This window comes from Cyanistes caeruleus, chromosome 1 (assembly GCF_971803275.1).
Source record: "Cyanistes caeruleus chromosome 1, bCyaCae1.hap1.1, whole genome shotgun sequence".
Lineage (NCBI taxonomy): Eukaryota > Metazoa > Chordata > Aves > Passeriformes > Paridae > Cyanistes > Cyanistes caeruleus.
The window spans coordinates 120,762,817-120,783,512 of record NC_141701.1 but is presented as its reverse complement, the minus strand read 5'-3'; the positions used below and the strand labels follow the sequence as shown (position 1 = coordinate 120,783,512).

The 20,696-nt window shown below is 40.9% G+C and overlaps 1 protein-coding gene across 3 annotated transcripts in view; it reads right to left on the bottom strand.

The window, feature by feature from the left end:
- The window catches only part of IGF2BP3 (insulin like growth factor 2 mRNA binding protein 3), a 113,064-nt gene that overhangs the window by 70,031 nt on the left and 22,337 nt on the right, over nucleotides 1-20,696 (bottom strand). For all 3 annotated transcript variants that reach the window (XM_086853756.1, XM_086853768.1, XM_086853764.1), the window contains one exon: nucleotides 17,416-17,464. In XM_086853756.1, the coding sequence (XP_086709882.1) occupies nucleotides 17,416-17,464 (49 nt within the window). The remainder of the gene's footprint in view (nucleotides 1-17,415; nucleotides 17,465-20,696) is intronic.

Below are 20,696 nucleotides of genomic sequence, written 5' to 3'. Positions count from 1 at the left end.
GAGTCAAACAGCAGGATTTCCTTAGACAGCACTTCTACATCTGGATTGCTCTCCAAGGGAAAAGCAATGCTTCTGCAAGATATTCTGCCAGATAAAGCCACAAAAGCATGCAAGAGACAGTGATGGTATGAATTGAAATGCTAGTAAAAATCACGAAGTTAATGCACCCTAGCATTACCTCTGTTTCAGGTGACCATGAGACCTTGGCAAGGAAAAAACACAAGCATCACATAACAATGATCACCAGAAATTAGTTACTATCAGGGGATGGGTAGTTAAGCAACACAAGCAGTAGGATGAAAGAAACAGTTTCATGAACTCAACAAGGAAAGGGAGACCTTAAAAAGTGTGAGCAAGCAAAGTGCTATTCAGACATTTTTGAACAGAAAATCAGTCTGCCAAACTACAAACTAGTACCTCTAGAACTTGGTTCCAGAAGTGGTTTGCAGAACAACATAATCCAGAATCAGTATGAAACATTTGCTGTGCTGACAGTGTTTATTTTCTGTCTGTCTTTCCCAAATTCAACCAATATTCTCCTAAAACTCTCACAGAGCATGACTTGATAGCAATGGAAAGGGAATTAGGAGGTCTGAACTTACTTATGGTCATTTCCCTCCTGCATATTGCATTTGGTAGTTTTTTGCATTCATAATTATCATGAACAATTGATGGAAGTTGAGTATTCTATAGGTTACAGCTTTATACACAAGACAGTCACAGCATCAAGTCTTACTTTAGGATCTGGTGTGCATCTGATACACATCCTGACACTTAATCAAAGGTGCAAAGATTACTGTCACAGATTACCACAGAATGTGAAGGCTTTAGATTAATACCTCCTGAACTATCATAATATAAAACTTCCGGGCAGTTCTGGTTATACAGAGTTTTGGTTTAGGTTTTTTTAATTTAGAAAATTAATTCCAGTTTTCCTTAAAATTAAATAGAAGTGGAGATTTTAGACAGAATACATAAAAAGCATCCAGGAAGTTGCAAGCAGTGAAGTAATCTACTAGTTCTAAAGTAATGTTTGCCATATCTCCCACCAGGTATTTCTTATGCCTACAAAACAACTATAGTGTTTCTACAATTTTAAGTAGTTGTCTCACTAGAACAAGAAAAAACAATGGGGATCTGAAAACCTATTTATTTTGGTAAAACAAGTACTCACAATTATATAATTTCAACTACTTGTTCCTGATACTCCTCAAAAAGAACAGGTTTAAGATTTCCCACCCCTTCGCTTTGCCCATCTTCAAGCACTGCTGGAATGCTAAACTATCTCCGTATCATCCAAATTTTGGCTAACAAATGATTTGTGAAGAATGACATCATCAGTACCAGGATGACACAAAAACTTGAAGAAATCCACATGCAGAGATGCAGAACTCTTTAGCTGAAGCTCATAAAAGACTTTCTCCATCCCAATGTAACCTGGCACTGGTACCTGGCAAGGAGGATAAGACACCTTGTCCCCACCCCTGTCCTGATCTTCAGCTCACTTTTTGCTCAGCTCAGAGAAAGAAACCAAACTAGTGAAAAGCATATACTTTGCAAGGAGCAAGACAGGGACTTCAAATGAGAGAGTAATTCATGGACAACCACAAAAAAACACAGTGGGGTTTTCTTCAGGTAAGGTTATGAAAATGCTTATTAGAAGGTTGAAATACAAACAGAGAAAGGGTTGGGTTTGAGGTTGTTGTTGGATTATTTGGGCTTTTTTTAACTTTTCTTCTTTGCAGACAAAAATTGGGATTCAGCTCATGGTAAAATTTTCCTTTGCTGATTTATAGAAATACCCCCAAACTGTTCATCTGGCATCAGACTAACAGTCTGGGAAGATCTATTTAAAAGCATTTTTTAAAGTTTAAGTAACTGTGCATGAGATGTTAGAACTCAGCTAGAGACTTTAATTTTCAACCTTTTTATAATCTACATTTTTCTTTTGCCAAGTTTAAGATGTCAAAAAGAAAAGCAGAACTAATATTCAGTATCTATAATTAACTTCTTAGACACAAATTGAATGTGATGATATCAATGTCCTGAAACCTAGTATTCAAATGATCCCTCACTTGATTATGAATTTACCATTGCCTGAATGAAAGAAAACTCTTGGGAGAGGAAGTGTGTACCTTTATCTGCCCTAATTAGATGACAAAAGATAAACACTCTTGAGAAGTATTTCTTTCTCCACATTAAAAAAAAAATCTTCAAACTCTTAACTTCTACAACTAAAAAGCTTTTGCCTTGACCCAAAGAAGTGACAGTGGACCAAGCCAACACACTGCAGAAGTCAGTAGGGCTTTTTAGGGGCTTCCCCCTACACACAGATCTGGCAGAAAAAGTCAGCAGTGCCCACTTATGCTTTAGACACTAGCTTTATCATTATTCATTGAAAACTTCCCATTGAGACTGAAGGCAACTTTTTTTCTTACTTGAAAATAGAAATTTTTTCTGTCCCAAACCCGATCACATGAACTTGGTTAAATATGAGAAGGCAAGAGATGAGAAGGCAATATTTTCTACCACATACGGAGCAGAAAATAGTCAAAGTTCTGCTGGAACAGCTGTTGATCATTTCTGCTTGCACTCACTTCTGCTGAAACTAGAAATCTAAAGAGGAAAACTGTCAAATGCCACTGCACCATGAAGATTTTACACTCCACTAGCTACAGGGCAGTCTACACCCTGCTTGCTCCTCAAATATGATTTCCTTTTTTTGAGCCAATACAGAAAACAGCATATTATTTTACTTCCACTCCACCTTTCCATACAACCTGCACCACCTGCTTCTCTGAAAGGGGTAAATTCTGCTTCAAGCCAGCACTCTGTGGTCTTTTCACTTACATATTTGACCCGGTGGTATTCATGTTTATTAGAAATATTTTTGAAGGCCTTATAAATACGTGCACAACACTGCAGAGTTCCATGCCTGTGGATCACACTAGCAGGGTAGTGCATTTGGGCTGCAGGGGATGGGCTCCAGGAGCAGCAGCAGGGATTTCCATGAGATACTCCTGTGCTCTACCACCAAAAATCTGCTGCCCCTCAGCCCAGCACAAACACCTCCTGCCTTGCAGGATCCTTGCAGGGGCCAGCTCCAAGCAGCCTGGCATCACCAGGAACAGATTTTCCAGTGTGCAGTCAGCCCAGCACAGGAAAGTTCATATGACCAAACAGACCTGATGAGTTCGCTCCTTGATCTCAGAGTCAGGAGGTCTCCCCTGCATTTGTGATGCTCCCATCACCTACTAAAACAGCTAGTCTCACTGCATCAAAAATGCAAGCAAAAGACAGCCTTGTCAGTTCTTTGCCAAGGAGAAAGAAATCTTTCTGTAGTTACATGTAGGAGGCAATGCTTTTAATCCCACAAAGCTCAGAAGATAATACCATGCAGAAGAATTGGGAGCAATGGAGAGCAGTCAGTGTAATCTAAGGGTACTGGAGGCTGGAACTCTTAACGTCCCTCACACAATTGCAGTCTCAATGACCCATTCCTTGCCTCACCTCTGTGAGGCTGCTGTTACTTCACTGTCTCAATGGGGGAGAAATTAACAGCCACTCCACAATGGAAGCAAGAACAATGGAACACAAGGGTGGCCACAAAACAGGTTGGTTATGGCAAATTAGTTGGAACAGTTGACATGCACGGTTTCAGGAAATCAAGTATTCCTACTGCAAGAACAAAATAAGTTGTTCCTGTCTTTGCTGTGCAGACAGTAACTTTCCAAAAGGATGGAGGAGGTGATTGCCTGCAGACTTTAAACAGGAAGGCACAAAGGGCAGTTGCAAGCACATCAATGCTTCATGCATCCCAGGGAAGCTGCAAGACCAGACTTTGACAAGCTGAAACAAAGCATTGCATAGCTTATATCTATTTTGGAAACAAACCCACACTTCCATGTTGGAGCAGGTTAAGATATTTCATTAGTCGAGTGAGGACACTGCTTTGAGAGTTCTCCTATTTGTTTTACAAAGACAGAAGTTACTTTTAGAATATATGGCCACACAAAAAAAAGTCTCCATGTATTTCTACAGGGTCCAGAGGCACCACCAGACATCGGCTTAGACTAGAAGCTGTCATGTAGCAAAGTGGTGGAAGTCCTGGGACTTGTCTCTAACATTAGTTAGCAACACCTGATATTTTATTTCCTTGCAGCTGCTGAGCTGGCAAAAGTTTATATTCTCTTCTGATATATTTCGTAGTCCTTCCACTCTCCTCCTACATCCCACAATGAATTTTACAGCCAGTGAGCTCAGATACCTGAAGGCTGTTTTTAGTGTGTATACTACATAGTTGAAAAGGCATAGCTAAAAGGTTTATACCCTTTATATAGCCATCTGCACATGCTAAAGGTGTTCAGAGTCCATCACAATTCACAGAAGACTGCACAGCTGGGAGAGTCCCAATCACTGATTTATCAGGAATCCCCTCTACACACTCCCACTGCAATCCCAGACACAAAGCCATGTTTTCAAGTATTCCCACCACTGTGCTGTTTCTTCTACTACCTGTTTGAAAAAAATGGGATGTCACCAGGAATAGATTTCCTCCTGGGTATGGAAACCCAAACCAGCTGATGGATTATACACATGCTAATTATTGAATATTATCAAGAGGCTGAAATGACATGGCAACAAGCAAGTCTATAAGGTTGCAGTCACTATACTATTTAAGTCATCCCAGCTTGTGACAGCAACTTAAAACAGCAACCATTAGGGCTGCAATAACCAGTACCCACAAATCATAAAGTTAGAGATAATGAGCTGATCCCAAGCTGCCTGTGAGAATACTGCAGGTCCACATGAGTCCTGTACCCAAAAGGAAGAAACAAAATTCCTGTAGTTGGGATGTAATACACATCACTTCTCTCTAAACTTGCATGGATGGTTCCTGTAAATTTCTATAGATTTGGACAGAAAAGCAGAGATACCAGAAAACAACATCCCAAGAAAAGGAAACAAGTGCCAAGAAGGTAGGATGCAAGATTTACCCAGACCACAATTGTGCTGAATCTCCACAATGACACTAGGGCAGCAGATTGATAAACACACCCAAAAGGGCAACAGCTGCTATATGCAGTTGTGAAGGCTACAGGTTTAATTATAAATCCAATGCAACAAAGGGCTGAGCAACACCTTCCTAGAAGCCACTGGTACATGATTATAACCCCTCCACTTCAGAGTACATAGTTGAGGTTGGCCTCCTAGCTGCTGCACACACTGGGTGACAATGAGTTCAGTAAAGCTATGTGAGGAAGTGAAATTGTTGCATGAACAGCTATCTACTACTCACATAACAACAGCCTGATTTTATTACCAAGAACAACAAAAAAAACCCCAGCATCCAATAAAAGGTGTTGATTTGGATTCATTTCTTACACATGCATTCAATCCCCTATTAGGTTTTATAACAAACCAGCTGTTTGCAAGGATAGTTTTAATCTGTCTTCCCTTCCCCCTGCAAGTTAATGGTGGGCTACAGTTTTCAGAGTGATTTCCTGTTTGCATTATATTCTAAAAATCCTGCTCATTTGCTTCACTTAAAGGCATGTGCTTGGAAGTGGTTTTGATGGCTTTTAGTCACATCCCCCCTTTTTGATTGCCACAACACTCAATGTCTGAAAATAAGGGAGCTATTTCAAGTTGCATTCCCTTCCCCTCCCTGCCCACATGTACTTGGCTACCAGTTTGGGACACAGGATCAGAGGGAGCTTTGGGCTTTATAATAACACAAAATTAACAGACCTTCACCTCTCTTCCCACTACTCAGCAGATTTGGCTCTGTTGGTGCTCACCTACATCTTAGAGAGCTCCTACTTATTCTTCATGTTCTCTTTGCAGGTTTTGAAGGCCTCAGCCCAGCAGCCAGTACCCAAATCCCAGCAGCATGCATATCTCCTGGAGTGAACACTAACTGCTGGATGAAATGGCACTGTGCAGCTGCAGATTGTGTTGGTATCTCTTGCCTTCCCATAAGACTGTGGCACTTGCCCATGCCTGATACAACAGCTTCACTGCTTGCCTCTGTTGTATGGCTCCCTTTTTCTGCAGGAGATTCTGCAGCTGAGCTCATTTTCTTGCTTTATCCCCCTCATCCAAGATATAACTTGAGATTTTTCTGTAGCACTGGATGAAATCAAATAGGAGCTGCAAGAAGTGATGCAGATGGGGCCTCAGTCTTGAATGGTCAAGTTCAAGGCTACAACCAAAGCAGCTACTGTGGGAGGGAGCACAGAGGCAACCCAGCAGCGTACCAGTACAAGTAGCAATGCAGTAAGTTTGTGTCAGGAGCAGCCCCACAGCAGACTTGTTCATTAGCCCAAGAGCCAGTTTCTACTTGGCTAGCAAACAAGACAAAAATCCCACACAACTGAACAGAACTGTGAGCAAGAGATGTGCTGACTACCATTGCGTTATGGCATCAATAGGACTGGAACTAGCCAGACCCTTGGAAATAATCACATTTTCTTTCCCTCCCTCCACAAAAGAGTCAGTTGCATAAAGTTAGGTCAACATGTGGTACGCATATGATTCAAATGTAACATTTCCTGGCAACCAGCAGCATGCCCAGAGGAGGATCTGCACTACTGATAATGTCGATTTTTGCCATGGCTGTCACAAAATAGAAAAGTCTGCTAACCTCTTGAGACATAAGAGGCAAGCCCCATTCCTCTTACTAGCTTTCCAAAGGTTTTACTGCAGGTATTTTTTGGTTAGTTGGTTTGGGGGTGGGGGGTGTTGTTATTTAAAGGAGCAAAGCTAATACGTACACAGAAGTGTTTGACACAAACTACCCTCACAGAGTGAAACAGTCTGAAATTAATACTGTACAGATTTAGTTCCTCAATTCCAAATCAATAAAAATTTCCAAGAATGGACAAAGATAATCAAAGAATGGGAAACAGCTTCCAATAACAGCTAAGAGGCTCTACCTCTTCAGCATGAAAAAGAAAAGGCTGAGGTATAAAGGTCATTAAAACCATAAGGAAAATAGAGAGGGAGAAAAGGTTAACAGAGCTATTTCTATTCACTCTTCTTTCCAATAGAGGAGCTGGGAGATAGGTGGAAGTTCAAAGCATATGAAATGGGATGGTTCTTCCTGCAACACGCCCTAAAACCATGCCACTTCACTGCAGTGTATTGTGGACGTCAGGAGTTTGAATGCTTCAAGAATCTGTTTAACAGAAATTCTAGATTAATTTCTCAAATACAAACTCACCGGTTTTAGGTTTCAGAGCTGTAAAAACCCAAAAGCCAGTAGACTGCCCTGGTGAACTACCACTATATCCTTGCCCTTATTCCTGTACGTCTCCCAAAGCACAGAAAAGGTCTGTTACAGGACTGTACATGAACCTCTCCTCTGACCCTGTGTTGCTGATTTCATGTTCTTTATGCACAAACTGAGTAGAGTGGATTAAGAATCATTGAGGCCTCTTCAAGTCAATATTTTTCTATTCCTTTGGCTACTGTGAACAAGAGTTCAAAATTTCTGGTACTATTGCCTGAGGAACAACTCTTACACATTTCCCTCAGTTCTCCTTCAAATTATACAATAGGTAAGTCTGAAGAAACAATCCCTGCTAGTGGCCTCTTCTTTCAAGGCAGGTAGCTGGAATTATTTCCTAAGAGAAGGACAGGAGTAACTATTTTCTTAATCATAGCAATTTTACAACATTTGAAGGGCAGTGATGTTTATAGAAGCATGTAGCTTTACCAGCAGCCAACAGAAAAGGTATGGATGTCTAATTTCTTCTGTTTCTGGGCTGCACTCTCAACATCTTATACCAGCCCTTCAGCAGAAGGCCCAACACCAGTAGGAACTACTGGTTCCTTATTTGACTGAGAGAAACCTAAGTGAGATTTGGATATCGGGCAGCATGAACAATTAATTAGGAGACAGTAAATTTCCATGACAAATACAAAGAAAAACTACGTCAATAGCTTTGACAGGGATAAGTACATTTTTCTTATTAAAAAGTATATTACTTTGTGGATCAAAAACATACTTTGGGACTTCTGCTATGAGGCTGCCAGCTTCAGAACCTACAATTTTCACCAAGTAGCCCTTTAGCAGTTTGGGGTTTATGGTACTGGAGTACCAGTGGTAAACAAGATCGTGCATTTACATGTGAAATGAAGCTACTCCCAGCAGCCTGGTGGTGCTGCTTCCTTGGTTTCTGGGCTGTGTCACTTAAGGGTGGTTTGAACCATGGCTAAATTTATCCAGCACTGGCATACTACCTCTAAGATGTATCTGCAGAGACACAGCACCATTCCCACGCAGGTTTCCCTGCTATATACACAGGTGACAGATGTGCCACATCCAGCCTATGTCCCAGTAATGATGCTATACTAAATAACATTTGGGCTCAGAGGATGGTACCCTAACCTGGCCGCTTTCTGCCTGGAGGGCAGAAACAAGTGTCTGTGACCTGGCAGCCAAGAGAGTCAACAACAACCTGTATTAACAGGAACACCGACAATGGACAGAGGAAAGTTAATGAATACTAAGTAAAAGGGAATAACCAATCACATGCAAATATTTAATCCAGTTCTGGGACTTCCGGTACAAGACAGCTGGAGTGAATTCAGCAAAGGGCCACCAAGATGACTGGAACACCTCTCCAGTGAGGAAAATGGGCACGTTGAGCCCAAAGAATGGACAGCTTTGGGGGGAGCATAGCAGCAGCCTGCCCCAGAGATCACTGAGAAGATAGACCTGAGCTCTTCACAGAGCTGGAGGGTAGGAGAACAAGAGACCCCAGGCTGAAGCTGACACAACAGATGTCCTCACCAGGTATAAGGAAAGCAATTCCAGCCAATAGGATAACTAATCCTTAGAACAAACCTTAAGCAACATGGGGCTTGAGTTCAATACAGAGAGCTGATTTGAGCAGAAAGTTGGGCTGTAGACATCCTGAGACCCCTTCCAACCTGAATGGTTTTGTAATTCTCAGAACAAACATGTCACAACGCTGGATAAAGTGGTTGCATCATGATTAAAGTGACTCCTTAAGTAGAAATTATAGCTAAGGAGTGCAACACCTTGACAAGTGAGTCCTTGAACAAAGGTCTTTACCAACACCTTTCTGGAACTGCATATAATAAAAAATAAGAATCGGTGGCTGGTTTCCCAAAAAGTCTTGAACCAAGAAAATTTTGTATGTCTCAAGATTTCTCAGGTTTTGGAGTCACTGTTAGTGACAGGATAAACAAGTAACTATTATTCTAGGCTTGTGAGCAACACATTGTTTTAACATTGCCAAGCAACCCTATGGTGACAATGCCAAAATTCTCGCACACTAACAGCTGTTTTAGGTATTAGAACATTTCAGAAAAGTTTGGAGATTACAGGTTGTGATTTCCTTTATCACGGAAGACTAAAAACCAGTAATTAAAATTTCTTTTTCTCATCTCAGTCACAGGACAATGGAGAAAATTTGAATGGGGGTGTGTTTTTGGTCAAACAGTTGCACTGAAACATTTCTTCCTTTTTCTATACCCTTCACTTGGCTATTTCCACCATTGAATTCTGAAAGGGAAATAAGACAGGGCTATAAATGTAGTCTCAAAAGACAAATATGCTCATATTAGCTGGAATGGCCACATTTAACACTTAAAACTCACCAGTTTGCTGTGTTTTGACAATTAGAGTCCATCACAGTTAAAAGCAGGTTACACTCTAACACAGATGTGTAGACAACTCACAATCACAAAGCTGTGTGGCTCAGACATGGCATCAGATTAAAAGTCTCAGGTCCAAGCAGAAGCTTTTCTCCACTCCTTGTCCCCTCTACAGCATCTCACAAACCCTGTCCTGCAGTCACTGCAGCTTCCTGCTCAGCTCACTTAAGGTTACGGTCAAAAAGCTGAGACACCTCATGGCACAGTTTAAAACTTGCTCAGCCAAATTTCTTGCCTCTGCCATATGAGTCCTGCAGCTGCCTGAACATCCACCCAACACCACATGTCCTGCAGCATAGCCCAAAACCTTCTACTTCCTCTTCTTTTGGCCTTATTACCTGGGCCACCTGGAATAAGAAGAGCAACTTTCACATCTTTGAGCTATGTCAGTCAACCAGCTCAGATCCCATGAGTCTTTTGATTTCTCTGAAATAGGGTTTTAACACTTTCTAGCTCCTCTGGTTGGAAGACCACCAGAGGTCTGTATCTTCTAGGTGCTTAGTGCAACAGAGCCCTGACCTCACCTCTAATTTCCCTACTCATTACTTAAGCTACTACAAGTTTCCTAGAGAAGCCTTTATGTTAACTAATGCAAGATTTAACACTTTTCTAAGCCTACAACTATAAGAGAACAACAAAATACCTTCATTTGGGACTTCTAGGGTATGAAGTCTTACAGAGGGGCAGATGCTCTATAAAATATCTCTATCAACCATTTTTAGTAGGACTCTGATTTAAATGAAAAAATGCTGTAGCCCAAATCTCAAAGAAAATTAACTTTCCTCACTGGATTTCCCCCTTGTTTATAGTAATTGTATGACAATTATCAGCAGTGCTGTAACCAACACATTTGTACAAATAAGTCAATCTAAGTGAGAAATATGCTTATTGCATATTTATCCAAGGACCTTCACTCCCACACTGTATTTCAAACACCTGCGAGTGGTGTTGATTACCTCACATATACTTGTAAATATCACCCCCTATAATTAAGCCAGGCAATTAAAATCCCAACCTAAGCCAGTATGTCATCTGAAGTGCAAAACCGGGTGGTCTGCTGTGGTCACTTTCAAACATCAGATTGCCTCACCTGCAGCTAAGCCCAGCCAGATAATGGGAAATACATGCAGATCAGGAAAACCTGTTAATTCAGAGTGTGAGTCCCAGGTGAGATCACAAAGGAAAGATGATCACCCTCTCTTTTCTTTTTGTCAAAGAGAAGTGCCCCCCCATGGGAATAGATCTAAGCCCAGGAGGAAGCAGTGCCTTTCTGAGGTTCTGCATTGCCCCAGGAGCTACTCTGCCCTCTATCTTGTAGCTAGGAATCAAATGAAGTATTTGATCAAGATTCAAATTTTGTTCAGTGTACGTGATTCTTGATAAATCTCTCCGATTTTTCATTGTAATAGAATTAATTGGGGGAAGGAAGGGAATCTCTCCTTTCCAAAGGCTTTTGACACTGCTCCCCTACAACAAACTCTTAAGGCAAACACTGACAACAGCAGGTGAGAAGCTGACCTTGGGATCCCTGACAGGTAGCAGTCATTACCAACCTACTGTCAAACTAAAAGGCTCAATTTCACAGGGTTTGCAGGGACTACACCATCTAGTGTTATATCAGGTTCCTGCTCACTAAATCTGAAGATGGCACAAAGTTGAAATGGAGTGACTAAATACCTGGGGACAAGAGCTCAAAGCAATCCTAAACTACAGAAATTACTCTGGAGAAGCCTCATGGGACATTCCCAGGTAAGAGACTTCACAACAATAAATAGCCTAGAAATAAGAGTCTTGAGACGAGATTGAAAGAACTTAAACTCCATCCTTAACCCTCTCAAAGCATCATAGGTCATCCAATATGTAAAAGAACTGCTGCAGAGAGCAGAATAACATGTTCTTCATTCACCTGCTGAGTAGGACAAGTAGTAATTGACAAGAAATACAGCTTAGTGCCTGATGTAGCACACTGTTTTCTGTTTCCTTCTCAAAGATCCCTACCAGAGATTCCTAGATTTAGCAGGCAGCTGCAGATTTGCGCATGCGTTCTGCCAGAGGTTTTACAGCTAAACATTATTTTTATAGCACTACATTAAGTTGGGATTCTTGGAGGAAGCTTGAGGTGAGAGACCATATTTTGATATATTTTATACATCTTTACCGTTGAGTCACCTTACTTCTAGAATATTTCTTGTACTTACAGCTCATTCCTGCATCTCCTCTTTACGTCTTGGTTTTATGAAAAATATCTACTTTATATAATCATAACTTATTCTTAATTGCTATAGTTTCATTGGTTTTTCTTCCTAAAACCCACAAGATCCTTACCTGTCCTCTTCATATCCCCGGTATTCTAAAATAAGCTGCATCTTAAGCAGGTACCATTCATCAAGGTTAGTTTTTACACTGCATCTCTGAAGAAAAAACAATCCATCCCACAGAGCTTAGCTGCTTTATTCAAAGCAGCGATACAAGCTACTACAAGATCCTCAGGACAGTTACTCAGTGCACTATTAGACTTACAGACATTGGCCCAGAGAGAATCACTCTCTATTCTTTTAATGATACTGAAAGTTGTCTTACAAAATATACAGATAGGTTTGAGCCATCCCCACCTTCCCTGCATTGTCAGAAATCTCAATGCAGAACCTGCACTCACTTTGCAGCTCTAGAAATCCTTTTCCATTACTGCTTCTGCTTGGGGAATCTGAAACATTGCAGGTCTCAACAGAACTATGAGACTTCATTTTTCATTTCCATGAAAAAGTGAGGAAAAGCAAACCCTGTTTAGTAACATTCTTTTGCCTTCAGAAGAGCTAAATCAGACCTTCCTTCCCACACGTTTCTGTCCCCGAAAGCAACCTGCAAGTCTCACAGCAAAGCTAGGAATACACATTGACAGCATTTTTCTTGCTTTCTTTGCTCACTCAACAGGTTCACACTTCACAGGCTTGGCTTTTAGTCTACCTTTTTTGTTACCAAGTTCATCAACACTATCTGTTTATCTGCTCCATCCAAACCAATAAGGAAATAAGCCCACAGAAGATAAGTGGGAACTCTTCAACAGCTACCTTCCTGCTGAGCCAGCAAGTGCCATTTCTGGCACCATCTGTGTCCTGAAAGTCTGTTCTCTAGTGTTTGATTCACTGAACATGGAAAAAATATTTGGAAAGAAAAATCTCTTGAAGCACCTTTTATGCCCGTAGATGCTACTTTTAAAATGTTTTAAAAGAAAGAGAAATAAAAGGGGTTGGCACTGCACAGTTCCTTCTCAGAGCTCTACTCAAGTCCCCACTGTGTTACACCAGAAACAAACTCCAGGTACTTCAGTTTTAAATCACCATACCTAGATCTCCTTCCAGAGGGCCTACAATTTTGTCTTGCAAATACACCTCCAGTGCTGAACACACACAAGCTGAGAGAGTACTTGCCATTAAAATTAGAAATCAAATCAGTGTGCTACAGACTGTGGTTCAGGAAAGAGTAAGAAGGGGTCTATTTACTTTTCTGCAGCAAGCACAGAGCCAGGGTACTTGTTTCCAATGATTAAGAGATGAGACTGATATATGTGGAGAATGGGAAACAAGGGTGTTCCAAATCCTCCACTAGTCACAATTCTTAGCATCAGTCTGGGCTTTGTGTTTCAAGAGTGAGGACAGAAAAGGGGAAGAACACTACCACTATATATGACACTACTGCTACCCACACACTACCACTAAAAATGATGCACTGTTTGAGAGCTTGCTTCACAAAACAGATTTTGCAACAAGATAAAATGATTTGCTTAAAAATCTGACCATGCACGAGCTCTCCAAACTACAAATCATGGATTAAGGATACAATATATAGGCAAACTATGTGTAAGCAGTAGAAAAGGAAGATTTTACATTCAGAAGTCATGATGCTTCTATGGAACTGGTCTATGATCCAGAATCTTCTGAGACAGTCCAGCGAGGATCGGGACAAAATACAAGTGCAGTCATAGATGAATAGAAAACATGATCCTGGCTAATCCTCTACCAGTCCAGACTCCAGCTGCAGTCTGAAGCAACTTCTGAATTTTCTTAGTCCATACAGAGATGCTGTCTTCCCTCCACCTCCAGTTTCTCCTAGCTGGGCAAGGAGCACAAGAGTACCCAACCCACGCATACAGAAACCTGCAGAACTTTGCCAAAAATCCTGTGAAGTTCAAATTAATTACCAGACAAGTTTTGTACAAACTTAACCTTGAATGCCTTGGAATAAATTAGAATTTTATCTTTTACAGCTGCACTTTTCAAGTGAGCTCTTCAGGGTAGCAACCTTACGGGTTTTGTTTCAAAGTAGTAACTCAGCAGATTATAGCAGTTCATTATCTGCTTTTTTTCTCCACCACTTAACTCTGAATATAGTCTAAAAGGGTTATCATACCTTTTCTGCTTATACCATGATGGTCTGATAAGTGCATAGTGAGGGCTTACATAACAGAGGAAACAACTACAAGCCAAATTGCTAAGGCTGGTTTTAAGAGTCAGTATTTTTATCAATAATGTCAGCCTGCATGGAGGAGAGCACTAGTTGGAATATTTTTGTCAAAAGGGGCAGCCAGAAAAGCAAATAGCTAATCTGAATTTCTGTACTTGGTTCCTGAAAAGTCTCAGTAATAAATCCCTGCTACTCTGTGGCCATTTATATCCACTGTTTCCCAATCTATATGGAATAAACTGTGGGCCAAGTGTCTTACCATGAGTTTTCAGGACATCCACTTATGTCCAAGAGAAAGTCAAAATTTCCTTATCACTGAAGTTGAAGATTTTCTTTCTTCTCTTCTGCCAAAGGCACTAGATTTTACTAGATAGATATGCATATCTCTTAGAAAGACATGAGGGTGCAGCAGTGGAACAGTTTCTAGGGTTTCACCAGAAACTGATTTACTCCAGCATGCCATGAATCTCAAAAGCCAGCTTCTACCTACATGGAGAGCCAAGGGCCTATATCCACCATGGGGCACCATTCCTCAGGTGATGGATCTCAAAACAGTCTCAATTCAAATTATCCTTCAATATTCCTTGAAAAATCTCTCTCTGTTTTTTTCTGGTTTTGGAAACCAGGAGGCAAAACTCATCTGTGGTGCTCAGAAGTGGGAGCTACTACCAAACTCTGTTGCAGATGAGCTTCTTTTGAGAATGTTATAAATGCCTTCCTTATAAGGGGGCCCTGTGGGTGTTTTGTTGTAAGCCAAGGGCCATCTCTGTGCACAGAGATGCTCGCTGGGTCCCAGTCCCACGTGGCCCGAGGCATACAGGTACCACTGTGTGACACCCTGTCAACAAGAACAGCTGTGGAGCACTGAACTAAACAAGCACACTGACTTCTAGGGGCACTCCCGTGGGTTTTATAAAGAGCTTGTTTTTATAAAGAAAAAAAAAAATTAAAACAAGACAGTTACTACAGCTTTTGCAAAGGACGGCTCTCTAACCTTCCTAATAGTGGCTATACCACATATAACTGGGGAAAAAAGGTTCACAAGAACATTAATCTGCTGTTCTTCTCACATATCCTATGTCACAGTGAAAGGAAAGGTGTTGCAGAGTACAAAGTGTGCTTTGTATTTCAATATGGAACATACATGAGGGCTGGTAGACTAACTAACCTACAGACCTCTTTCTTCAGTAGTTTTGGTCTGGTTTTAAGGATTTCACACCTATTAGAAGTCAGTCTTGATTCAAGCAATTAACAAAGGGGTGATGAGGCAAGCAAATTGGCACAGAGGGACTATAAGACACAATCTAAGTAAAATCACTCCAGCTGCTATATGCGCACACTCGCATACAATCCACTCGGAAAAGATTCTGCAAGAACTTTGCCTCAATATAAACACCTCTCTGAACGTATACATTTCTACTCTCCCCACTATGAAATATTTGTTTTAAGGGGGAATCATCAAAAACCTTCTTACAGAGTTCAAAGGAAGTTTTTTCAAGGATTTTAACACCAAAAAAAGATATTGGAACCCAAGGTAAACTGACTTGAGACAATTCCTTGATGAATTTAGTCACCACTTGATGTACTTTATCAGCACTGTTTTAAGGACATACAAAGCTTACCTGCTTAAGTGCAGAAGTGCCAGACCACCAGCATTTACAAAGAAAAACTTTAGGAAGTTAGTGGACAAACTGTACTTGTACAAACCCTGTTGTTGCAAGAGAATGCAAAAAAAAGTATTGTAGAAATTTTGGGGTCTCTAAATTCTGTGCTCAAAGGGTCAGGTCTGTACTTGTAGGCAAGGCTGACATGATTTTAATAGGGACAATTTTAACTTCCTTGGGACCTTTAGGAAGACAAAGTGTTTTTAAAAAGATGGGTAGAGAAAACATCTGTCTGAGACCAGATGTCACCACAGAAACTGCAACAACGGAGAAGAGGGATCATTTAAAAGTCAGCAAGCAGATGGGAAACAGGATAGATACCTGTAATACACAAGCAGTATTAGCTACATGTATAAGGAGTCACGAGCAGGTAGAAGCATTTTTAAGAAGTCTGCTCAACAGCACTTCTGTTAAACATCTGTTTATTCACATCTCTGAGTTCTGTGCCTCTGTTCTGATACTTACTATTCCTACACAAAATCCTCAGAGGAATTTTGTACCAAAAAATAAGTTAATCTCCAAATTAGTCAGCCTCAACCATTTCTATTACTATGCTTCCCAGAAGCTTGACATAAAAAAAGCAGTCATGAAATTGAAATAAGAGCTATCAAGTGGATACTGTTAAGCTGAGGGGTATGCAAGGCTTGGGAAGTGCAGGGGAAAAGCTCACATGGACAGCAGGCACCAGAAAGGCTGGAGCAATGAGAGGTGGTGTGATACCTTACAGAGACCCTGTGGTTGACAGCCTTGATTCAACAGACCAATGCCTCCATTTTCCTTCAAAGCTGGGAGGCAATCAGGCAGTGCAAACAAAGAAGTAGCTGCAGATGGAAAGTCAGATGAAGGCGACAGACCAAACCTGCTGGAGAACAATGCTACCAGGGCTTTATCCCCAAACCCACCACCCTCTAAATTCCCTCAGGCAGGAGGATGACTTACCACTGATAAAACACAAAAAGAACGTTTTAAACATACACAAGGTAGAAAAAACAGTAAAGAATACAGATCTGTCTGTTCTCACAGTTGGCTATCTATTGCAAAAATTAAAACACTATTTGTGGAGTGTAAACAGCAAGTATGTATTACACTGGTGAGAGCCAATAATCAGAATATTGTGAATGAACGATTTGCCATAGTGCTACCAATACAGAGGAAAAAGGAAAGCAAACAAGAGCCCCTAAAAAACCCACACCCACAAAAAGGACCAGAATTAAATTTCTGCTTCAGTAAAGGTTCTTGACCAAGTATTTAAATAAGAACTTAATAAAGTTTGCTGAGCTCATACACCAAACACCAGCAAGGTCCAAAATGGATGAGCTTTCAGTCAAAGAGAGTAACTGCATCAGGAAGTCAGCATTCACCAAGGAATCCATTTCAACATTTTTTATGGTTAACTTGGAAAACAGAAATGAAGGCAGTTATCTGAATTGCTTAGAAGGCTCTATTGTTCCCTCTTCCAAAGGATTTTCCCCAGAACAGAATGGGTGGTGTGTGCAAAGCAAGTGAAAGGTGGGGGAAGGGGAAAAGTCCTGTGGATAAAGAGAGAAACAGAAACATAGTTTTTAAGCAAAGATACGATTTTTTTAAAGTAACTTCCTACCTCCCACTGCAAGTGAGGCGGGATATTCCTGATCTGAAGCTTCCGACTCCTGCAGATAAATTAAAGAAAATAGTTTTTAAAAAAAACCCAGAGAAAACATTATTGCAAGATAGACTATACATAGCAGTGTCATACATTTAAGCATCTGTCATACTAAAAGGGGCAAAACCAAATACAGAATTCAAAAAAAACCAACAGATCGCCGAGGGGGGAATGTCAGGTCAAAACCATTTCAAGTCCAAAGAACTGTTACAGAAATACTTGTTACACATTTGACAGCTGTTACATTTCATGAAGCCTCCACTTTTCTTGAAGAGTATTTCTATTTTAGATTTAAGGCCTCCAGTATCTAATTCTCTGTTATAAATGGGTGTGATAATACCATGTATTTGTACGGGGCTCTCCTTTAAGAGTTTTTTTTGTTGTTATTTTGTTTTTTTAAAATTCACCAAGATGATAAGTCAGGATGTTACATTCCTTCAAGGTACGGAATATAAATTTGAAAAAACACATTTGCTTTAATATTAAGCTTTTCATTAATCTAATGATGGACTATTTTCTAATATTTACATGACTAACATTCTTCATTCCTTATTGGGAGGAGAGGGTAAGAGTCAGTAAATTCATTGTATTTTCACCCCAAATTTACATTAGTTTTCACTTATCTAGTAAACAAAACATTCACTTTGAAGTGCTACTGCAAAGCCTGGCAGTGTGCTGGCTGCCTTCACAGCCAAGTCCTTTGTCTCCTCCCTTCCCCCAAAGTGAGAGAACAAATAAATGCCAGAGATGCCACAAGCCCCTTGGGATTTACAAGAATGTGTAGATTAACACAATTTCGGCTAGGCTCAGGTATGTTGAGCTAGTAGGGTCAGCCTGACCATCCTGGAGAGCTCTGGGGAAGGGAGAGAGGACAAGAGAGCAGTCGAGACTTAGAAGGTCTCAACTGCATTTTGGTACACCAAAGCATCTAAACTAAGTGTCTTGTGTTCAAACACTTAGTTCTACCTCACACTTTAATTGCTCAATAATGGCCTCTGTCAGAAAAAAATGCTTAACATTTTAAGGACTTTTTATAACAGTCAAATATATACAAGCCAGAGAAGTCTTGAAGCAAAACATGTTTTAGAGATGTTCCTGTCTAGCAATAAAATCAAAAGCTTTCCTTTTCGCCCCCAAATCCTTTTAAAATACACTCCTTTCCCTAACACCACCACCTACCCAGGCCTGCAGTGGCTGTTTTACATCTTGAAATGCTCTTCCCAACAGGCTTTGTTCAAGGCAAAAGCACAGGTTACAGCACAAAGCCACCCTGCCAAAACTACTCCTCATGTGGAGGTGTCACCCCCAACACTACGGCCACCATGAGATCAAGCAACAAACGTGATTTGGCCAGAAAATAGAAACAGATCTTAGTTTTGTAGCATTTCTCAGCTGTTTTCACTCCCTCTCAAGCAAGTAGGAGCAGATTTCAACATTTGATCATATAAATAGGCAAGGAAGGGAGAACGAAAACCCAAACCACACACAACCCGGTTAAGGTTTCATTTTCAATAAAGCGGGGAAAGTCAGGAGCTGCTTCACTATAATAGGGAGGGCAGAAAATTTCCTTGAAGCAGGCAAAGTTTTCCTTAGACCACCATCTCAGCTAGTAATCTAAGCTAGCAAAAGCTGCTGCAAAACAGACACCCTCAAGTAGTGATATACTGCTCTGAAACATCAAAATACTCTCACACAGCAACCTGAAACTTGGAAGTTGGGTCCTGAAGAAGAACATAAAAGGGAATGTTCATTCAATATTAAAAATACTGCAAAATTTTCATACAGCAAAGCCCCAAACCACAAAATTGGCAGCCAATATACTATACAATGTGCTTCAAACCGTGTTGTGCCATTACTTGTAGAGTCAAATTAAACACTCACACTTGTAGATTCAAATTAAAATTCATGACTTTCATAGCAAGGAGTGCCATCCACAGAAAGATCCGAGCCCAGCAGCTCTGCCACCATACCAGCAGCAGGTCCCAAGCCCAAACCCACGTTTGGCCACCAATTCTCACACTGAACAGGGTATATATCCACTGAGGAGAAGGGGAGACTGGGGGGGGGAAGTCCTTTCCAGAAGCACACAAGTTTCACAAAACTATCACCTCACATTTCATTTCAGAAGGAAAACCTACAACTCTCTAGTGCTCAGCATCTGAAGGATGGACCAAAAAAATTGCAATCTGTGCTTTTAATCATCTAATGCAGATGACTAGCACAAGGTTTGGCATTGGGGTTTTTTCCTTCCCCTTGTGAATTCAAGGGACTGAAAAACTTTGATACAATTTAAAACTTTAGCCAGTCAATACTTGTAGCATAGAAATAACTTGAACATCCTGAAAAGGAGAAGGAAAAGAGATGGGCAAGGAAGAAATGCCCCCTTAAAATTACTAGTTCCCCTGCCACACTCACAAACAGCAAAAGAAAATGTCAAGCTAAGTACAAAACAGGTACAGTCCTGTAGTGCACCTCAATTTATGGCAATAGTGAGACACCTATTGTACAAAACTGAAAGGTCACTTCAAAAGTACAAGAATAGCTATAAACACACCATTTAATTTAGAACTATTTGTACCTTCAATTTTTTGGCTGCAAGTAATTTTAACTTGTCGCCTAGTGCACAAGTTTGAAATCTGGTGTTTATTGATGCATGTGAAATTTTAATTTTTTTTTCCATTATTTTCACAATTAGCCATAGGGAAAAAACATAACTGAATAAAGCTTTGCATGGCCAAGAGAGAAACCACACAGAACCAGCACAAGAGATCACGGACACATTTGAGATTTTGCCATTTCATTCGCTATTAGCCCCTGCCTAAGAAGTCCGAATATATTCCTTAAGAATGCTTAAAAGTACACAACACTTGCACCTCCTTTCCCCCTCTACCCACAGGAAGGATAGCTAGAAATGACCTAGTTGTTTCCGTGCTCACAGGAGCAGAAGGAGCAGCAAGCAGACAGAGAGCGACCATCTCCCACGTGCTGCCAGAACTTGCGGCTCCCGCTCTTCTCTCCGGCTCCTCGGCAGCCCCGCACAGCTCCGCGCTGCAAGGCAGCGCCAGTGATCTCGCAGGCACTCTCTCTGCCGCTTGCATGCGAGCAAGGCAAGAAAAACAGCTCTCGGGCTCCTCGAGAAAAATCCAGAAACAAATGCAAAAGTGTAGCAAAGGGTAAAGGACAAAGTCCTGACTGAATTTAACAGAGCGGCGGCAGCTTCCACGAGGATGCGTTCTGAC